General features: G+C 43.9%; 1 protein-coding gene across 2 annotated transcripts; it reads left to right on the top strand.

Moving 5' to 3' along the window:
- Positions 1-1,598: 1,598 nt before the first annotated feature.
- LOC309344468 (uncharacterized protein) lies at positions 1,599-7,068 on the top strand. Of its 2 annotated transcripts, none has more exons than XR_014157749.1 (3): positions 1,599-1,779; positions 6,567-6,778; positions 6,918-7,068. XR_014157749.1 is itself a non-coding variant. In XM_081866849.1 (3 exons), the coding sequence occupies exons 1-3, from the start codon at positions 6,409-6,411 to the stop codon at positions 7,007-7,009; spliced, it is 345 nt and encodes a 114-aa protein (XP_081722975.1). In that variant the 5' UTR covers positions 5,961-6,408; the 3' UTR covers positions 7,010-7,068. The 2 variants fall into 2 exon arrangements, 1 of the variants encoding a protein (XP_081722975.1); XM_081866849.1 differs by lacking the exon at positions 1,599-1,779 and adding an exon at positions 5,961-6,449.
- Positions 7,069-8,125: the final 1,057 nt, after the last annotated feature.

Raw genomic sequence — 8,125 nt, 5'->3', positions numbered from 1 at the left:
TTTTGCTGTGAACCGCCCTGTGATTTTCCAGTGAAGCCATCCTCGCTTAGCTAAATAAACAGATAAGTAGATAAGCAAACGCTGGGCTTCCCCGTTATTTTACTGTTTTGCTCTCACGCCTAAGGGGCGCAAATTGCCTCCTGGTCTTCTCTTTCTCCCCTTTCTGGCTCCTCGCTCTGAAACCATCCTCTCCCGAAGACCAAGGTTGGTTTCTGGTTCCCAGCTCCCTTCTGGAAAAGCCAGGCATCCCTCTAACCATTGGAGATGCTGGCCAAACACCTGCAAACTTCTCTGCCTTCCCTTGGGAGGAATGGTGCCTGAGTTGGCACCATCTGTGAGTTTCAGAGCGAGTTCTTTTCTTTTGGCTGAGATGGATTCAAAGGGAGGTTTAGACCACATTCTAGTTGTCGTCCTCCCATTGTTTTTTCATTGCGCCGAGGGGTTTTATGGGGTTTTGGAATGGTATTTTGTATATGGATGTGAATATCTTGTAGTCTTGGTTTATCAATGAGATTGGGCGGTATGATTCTTCTTTGAGATGGAGACTATTTTGGAAGAGCAGGGTGAGGAGGGAAGGCCTCTCCGCCTCCCTTCTCAAGTTTTTTAAAAATAGGCTTGCTCAGGACACAGCCACACAGGGCTCAGATGCTGCTTCCCGGCCCAAAGCTCACCCTGCCCACTCACTGAAGGCACTCACCCAGTTGCTCGCCGGTGCCAGAGCAGCCCTCCCATGGTGTGCTCCTACTCAGCTGGGCTTCACTAAGATGCTGCTCCGCTTTCGCGGGTCCTGGGCTCTGGCGCATACCTATCCGGCTCCAGCAGCCTCTGTGGTCCCTCCTGGCTTTCTCCTAGCAGCAGCAGTGGCAGGGGTGTGACCGCCATGAAGGTGGCAAGTTCCTGCTGACCAGCAGGAACTTACCACCTTCACGGCGGTCACCACATTGCCGCACAGGAAATTCCTGAATTCTCCCTTTATCATACCATATTTGTTTTTCCTTTTACCAAGTAAAAGGTTGCACATGCCCCAAACATGGACATTACACGCTATTGCTTCTGTTTTGTGACAGTGCTGCTTCTGCCTGGGCTGGTGAAATAATTCTGGAAGAGTTGGCAGACTGAGTAACAGACACATGGAATAGTTGTATACAAGTTAAGTTTTCTTTTGTTTACTTGATAATAGCGGGGAGGTGATTATTCCCTGAATGCTTTCATACTTAAAACAGTAGGTGGGATTCAGTGTTTACTCTGACCCATTGAAATAATCAACCAAAGTTATTCAAGACCATTAATTTCAATGGGTCTACTCTGAGTAAAATCTAGTTGAATCTAACCCAGTATCTGAAAAGGGGAGCCTACACTCCTTTAGTATGTTGCACTGAGCATGCAGGTATTAGGTGCAGAGTGCTTGATCTCAGTATAGGCGTCAGCTTGGGTGTTTAGCCTACACGTTGGTGACTTTGTGAACAGGACTAGTGTTTTCTGAATGGACAATCAGTGCTCTGCCGATGTGTGTGCCCGTGTTGTAGAAAAGAAAGCTATTGGCAGTTTGATTGTAGGGAGGAGGGTGACAGAATTGGGAGTAAACTGGGCATTAAGCAGGGGCTAGCTAAACTAGAAGCAACGGTGTAGGGTTCTGAGAGGTGTGCGCTGCTCTTTATGGTTCAACTTTCCCTGCTTGCAGGCCAATTACATAGAAAAAGGGATACTCCTGAGTAAGATTACCTCTACTGTCAGACCAAAGGTCATTGTGATTTCGTGTCCCCACTATGCACTCTGGAGGTACCTACCTACTTGTTGTGTACTTTGTTATTAATTTTCTTTGCATTAATTATACTTCTGCATTAGTTAATTAATTATTACTTTACTACAGCAGATTTATTATTATTAACAACTTAAGGAAGCTGAGTCTACTTCTGTTCATTATAGAGTAGTTGCAGGCTATTCATTCATTGCTAGGCGGTTACCAGAGGTGGCAAGTGCAGGGTCATATTGTCTCTTTGTGTGTGCATTTACACACAAGATAGAACAAGCTGTGATATTTATCTTCCGGAGATCTGGGCAGAAGGCTGAAGCATAAGGAATTCTAGTGCACATGTATCTAGTGCATTTTAAACCTCTCTCCTGAGGGAGGCAGGGTAGAAGGTCTTCCTCATGGGCAAAACATGGACAGGAGCCAGAAGATAAGTACAGAAGCCAGGGCAATTGAAGCATAGGGAAGTTTCTCTGTTTACCTAATTGTGATGAAGCAGATATTAGAAAACCTCTGTGAACCTCTCACTTTCATTTCATGAAAACAAGATTCTATAGAGGGGCTACCTCTGGAATTTTCTAAATTGGGGAAAAATTGCTGAGAATATTTTTTGTAATGGCATTATAGAAAATGATATCAACTGATTAAGTTATTGCTTTTAACATATGGTTGGTAATTGGGTTCTCCACAGGATTGCCTGCTTCATAATCTTCCCATTTTGTTTTCTTACAACATTGACAAAATAATTCTGTTCTTGGAAAGAAAACATAGCTATGGAGGGAAGGATTAATGTAGGATTAGGGACTCTGTGAACCTCTTAAGTGAGCTATGCAAAAATCCAAGTGGAGATTTGCAGCCTGGGTAGGATTCAGTGTGTTCTCTGTTCCCAACAAAACAACCTGGAGCAGCAGGAGTTCGTTATTACCCATTAGCTGACATTTATGGCATGAGGTTGCAACATTGTTTTGACTTGGGTCACTAGCAGCTTTCTACAAGGATGTATGAAAATATACTGAATTTCCCCTCTTCTAGTTTTTCTCTACAAGTAAACACCATAGTCTGTGCTTCATGAAGTTAGGAAGAGTTTTGTAGAGTGTCTGGGGAAATCTCGTTGGATCTAGGAGCCCTGGTTTGAAGACTGTAGACTCAGAGGGTCCCAACCCCCTCTTGCAGCAGATTTATTGAGAGTCTGTGGGCAAGTTACTACAGGTCATTTTTGCTTTTCTTGCTCTTAATGGGAATAATTTAGTGCCCCTCCTCACAGAGTGGTTATGAGAGCAAATGTAATCGTGCTTAAACTATTGGTAGCTGTTTACAGATAGGTAGCCGTGTTGGTCTGCCGTAGTCGAAACAAAATTTAAAAAATCCTCCCAGTGGCACCTTAGAGACCAACTAAGTTTGTTAACTAAGTCGTGTGCATGCACACTTCTTCTTCTTCTTCTGGTATCTGAAGAAGTGTGCATGCACACGAAAGCTCATACCAATAACAAACTTAGTTGGTCTCTAAGGTGCTACTGGAAGGATTTTTTTTATTGATAGCTACGTTGCTTCAGCAGAGCAAAAACAGAGAGAAAAGAGGATTAATATGTACTTTAAATCAGAAGTGCTCAGGTACAGAGCAAGGGCTTCAACAGACCAGCACTGACAACAGTAACTTCTTCTTTTTCAATTTTTTTAATTGATTTTCCAAAATTTAAAACAAACAAACAAACATACATACATCCTGTTTAAATCTTGGTAACATTATTAAGTGACTTCCTCAAATCCCCTTGGTTGAATTTCATTATATATCATTTTAACCGTTTTCCAAAATGATAACAGTAACTTCTGGTTCAGTGATGGAGAACCTGTGACCTTCTGGATGTTGAAGTAGAACTTCCCATCTATCCCTGACCAGTCACTGGGCCATGGGTCCCAGCAGGCCTAAATGCTCCTGCCTCCCATCCACCCCCCACCTGACTGCCTCACAGTAGCATCCTGTTGGTAGGCAAGGAAAAATATAGGTATAAAAGGAAAATTCCCTGGATGCCTAGATCTAGGTTTGGGGCAAGTACTCTTTGGTGAGACAACCCCAGCACAGCTTCAAAATATGCAGAATTAAAAAAAATAGAAATATTACCAAGAACAATTTCAGATCTTAATCCAGTAATACTGCAACTACGAGAGGGAAATGACTCCACTCGTAGATGGAGATTGAATAAGGAGTTGTTAGATGATCATAAACTTTTAGAAAAAGCAGAAAAAATATTAGAAGTTTATTTTGAATTAAATTTAAATAGAGAAAGAAAATTACAGGTGGTTTGGGATGCTTCTAATAGGTTGTGTTATATTCTGGATTATGTATGTTTTAATAGATTATGTCTGAATAGGATGAGAGTGTTGGAGATACGTGCAAATGTGTATGTGAATCCGGTCTTGGGTGTTTGATTTTCGTTGTTGTGTATACTGTGTATATACGGACAATGACAATAAATTTATCTATCTATCTATCTATCAGTAAGGCAGTCAGGAGAGGTCTGTAAGATACAACAAAATACATATAATAAGAAATTGAGAGAACAGAAGAAAAAGGAAATTTTAGAGGCCTTGACCAAAAAGGAAAAAGAATTAATACAGAAACCCAACAAAGAAATTATAAAGCAAACTATTAAGTTATTACAAATTCAATGATCAATCAATAAATAAATTTAATAAAGAAAAAAAATGAAACAGAAGTACTTCGAACATGCAAAAAAATCAGGAAGGTTGCTGGTGTAGCAACTGAAGAAAAAGGAAACTCAAAATATTATATCTAAAATCAAAGATAAAGGAAAATTGATAAACAACCCAAAGGACATCAGGAAAGCACCCGACAGCTGGAGGAGAGAGCTGACTGCTTGATGGTGGTCGCAAGGCTCCCAGGTGCGGTGGAAGATCCAACCGATGTTGCCTTCTTGCCTCCAGCAGAAACACATGGTGTGGGGGCAAACTTCCTCCCTGATGAGAGGAGCGGACCAGACGGAAGCCTGCAACAGTAAGGTCTGCTCCTCCTAGCTCCGCCCCCCGGACCACCGCAGATTGGCTGATTCAAACAGCTGGGTTCCGGCAGGAACTCGGAGGTGGTGACACCGGGAGGCAGAGCAACGGCCACAGGAGCAGTGTGGCTCTGAGATGGTTGTGCAATGTGCCAGGCTGCAAATGTCGCCCACCCCAGGACATGATGAGCGGTCATGAATGTTTCCTTGTCCTCCTGGGGAAAAGTGACAAGTTGGGTGACAAGTGACAAGCAAACAAAATGAATTTCAATAGGGAATCATGTCAGGTTCTGGACTTTGACAGCAAGAACCAGATTCACTAAGATAGGATGGGGGACACCTGGCTTTCTAGCAGTATAGGAGGAAAAGATCTAAGGGTCTTGGTGGACCAAAAGCTTAACAGGAGTCAACAGCGTGATGCAGCAGCAAAAGAAAGCTGACACCATTCTAGGCTGCCTCAGCAGAAGTCTAGTGTCCAGATCAAGGGAGGAAATAGTACCACTCGATTCTGCCTTGGTCAGAACACACTTGGAATACTGTGTCCAGTTCTGGGCACCACAGTTTAAGAAGGATGCTGACAAGCTGGAATGTGTGCAGAGGAGGCTAGTCAAGATGATCAAGGGTCTGGAAACGAAGCCTTACGATAAATGCTTGAAGGAGCTGGGTATGTTTAGCCTGGAAAAGAGGAGACTGAGAGGAGATCTTCAGCTATCTTAGAGGCTGTCACATGGAAGAGGGAGGATGCTTGTTTTATCCTGCTCTGGACGCTAGGATTCGAGCAGATGGCTTCAAGTTCAAAGAATGGAGATTCCGACTAAACATTCATGAAAACCTTTCTGACACTAAGAGCTGTTTGGCAGTCGAACAGACTCCCTTGGAAGGTGGTGGACTCTCCTTCCTTGGAGGTTTCTAACCAGAGGCTGGATGGCCATCTGTCATGGATGCTGTTGCTGAAATTCCTGCATTGCAGGGGGTTGGACTAGATGACCCTTGGCTCCCTTCCAACTCTAAGATTCCATGATTCTATGAAATGGATCTGAACAGCCAGCCACCAGTTTCGTATTCAAAACTGCTTCCCACCCCAACCCCTTGGGGTTAGGGTTACAAAACCCTTACAAAAAGGATCAATAAATGTCTCATTGTCTATAAACGTTGATCAGAATCCCATGTCAGGTTTTCTTTTGTGAACGGAATAAAATGGTTTCAACCAAGAATCAAATGTAGAGCTTGGGGTACATTTAAACGTAATACTGGATAGATTACTACAGGGTGTGGAGAGGGGTTATTTTGAACTATGAAGTGAGAAACAGCAGCCGTAGTCGAGGCCAGAAGTGCTTTCCCTTGGTGACCCCACCGTGCTGAAAAGGGGGGGGGGGTTGCAAGGGGTTTCCTGTCCTGTTCAGAAATGCACCGGGCTGGATGAAGCCAGCTCGAGATCTTTTTTAAATAAATGGAATAAAACCGCTTAACCCACTGAAAGATAGATTTGAAAAGTGACTGTGAAGGGGAAGAATGCCCGTTATGAAGCAAGATAGCTAAAGTAACAGGGTCCTGTCCTCCATTGTGACACGTCCCCTGCTGTGACTTGGCTGAGCACTTTGGGAAGAGCAACCATTTGAGGATAGCAAGTGAGGGAGATCAGAGATGTTGTGGGAGAGAATTCAAAGACTCTCTTCGTCTCAAGTGTAAGTAGGATTTCTCCTTCTTCCTGAAACGTAGGGGAGGTTTAGCTGCCAGGTGCCCCAAATCCAGCACAGAGATCTCTAGAACCCATTTCCTAACTGTTTCCTCTTCTTCCCTAGGTTCCGAAGTCTGAGGAGGCTCCGCGGGCTGCTGGTCTCCTGCTGCCGGTTGCCCAAGATACATCCCCTGGTCTGCCAGGAGGAGGAAGGAGATGAGTGGAAGGAGGAGGTCAACATCATGAAGGACGGAAAGGAGGAGAAGGTGAAGATAAGATCAATTTTTGTGAGACCATGCGACCAGGGGATGGAGTTCACCGATAACAACGTGGATGGTGAGTGTTGATCTTTCTTCCTCAGGAACAGGGAAGCCAGAGAAAATCTGGCAGTGGGGCGGAGGGAGCAGAAAGATGGGTTATCAGCATAATGATCAATTAAAATATTAAGAATCCTTTCTCTTCTTTTCTCTTCCAGGCAACGGCAGCAGTGAGACCAGCAGCTCGAGCGGAGCTCTTACCCCCCCTCCCACGCCCAGTTCCCCCCTCCCCACAATTCCAGATTTATAAATAAAGAAATATAGAAATTATTTTTGTATAGATTTAAATAAATTTGGTATACAAATGTACTAGTCTTTGATCATGCTTTTATCCCCGGGGGTTCTTTTTCCCAACAGTTGTGAGGATGGGCAAGAAAGTTACTTGCCCAAAAATGGAAAGAAGAAGAATACTTCCCAGCGAAAGAAGAATGGCTACAAAAAGTTATGGAACATGCCGAAATGGCGAAACTTTCCAGGAAAATAAGAAAGCAAGATAACCAACTGTTTATAAAAGAATGGAAATGGTTTATTGGAGATTTACAAATAAACTGTTAACGGATAAGAATATTGTAATAACCTGCAGTTTTATAAGAGTAAAGTGACCCCTGACCATTAGATCCAGTCGTGACAGACTCTGGGGTTGCAGTATTCATCTCGCTTTATTGGCCGAGGGAGCTGGTGTACAGTTCTGGGTCATGTGGCCAGCATGGCGAACCAGAGCAGCACACAGAAACACAGTTTACCTTCCCACCGGAGTGGTACCTATTTATCTACTTGCACTTTGAGTGCTTTCGAACTGCTAGGTTGGCAGGAGCAGGGACTGAGCAACGGGAGCTCACCCTGTCGCGGGGATTCAAACTGCTGACCTTCTGAGTGGCAAGTCCTAGGCTCTGTGGTTTAACCCACAGCGCTACCCGCGTCCCCCATTTATAAGAGTCCCTCCATTTATAAGAGTATATATATTTAATGTAGATGAATAGGTGAGCAAATTCATTCATTCAGATATGCAGAAAACATAAAAATAAATAAATTTAAGGAACAGCAGAAAGGGGGAAGGAGGTTGAGTTTTGAAATGTTAAAATGATTGTAAAATTATTGAAATGTATAAAACTGAAAATCATAAACTGTAAAGAAGAGAAGGGCAGGGCAGTGAGAGATCAGCAGCCTTCCTGTCCGCATTCACCTGCACACCCACCTTGCCAGCGGAAGCCTCCCAAGTGGGAGGGGAATTCTCTCCAGGGGCACCCCATACACCCAGGCCCCGCAAGCGGAGTCAAGGGCAGCACCTTAAGATGGCTATGAAACCACTCAGATATGAATTGTGCAGGGCGAACTGTAGAGTTGGAAGGGACCCCCCAGGATCATC

The sequence above is a fragment of the Podarcis erhardii genome (genome assembly GCF_964252035.2).
Source record: "Podarcis erhardii genome assembly, chromosome: 6".
NCBI lineage: Eukaryota > Metazoa > Chordata > Lepidosauria > Squamata > Lacertidae > Podarcis > Podarcis erhardii.
The sequence above is the reverse complement of the archived record's forward strand: the minus strand, read 5'-3'. Positions and strand labels throughout refer to the sequence as shown.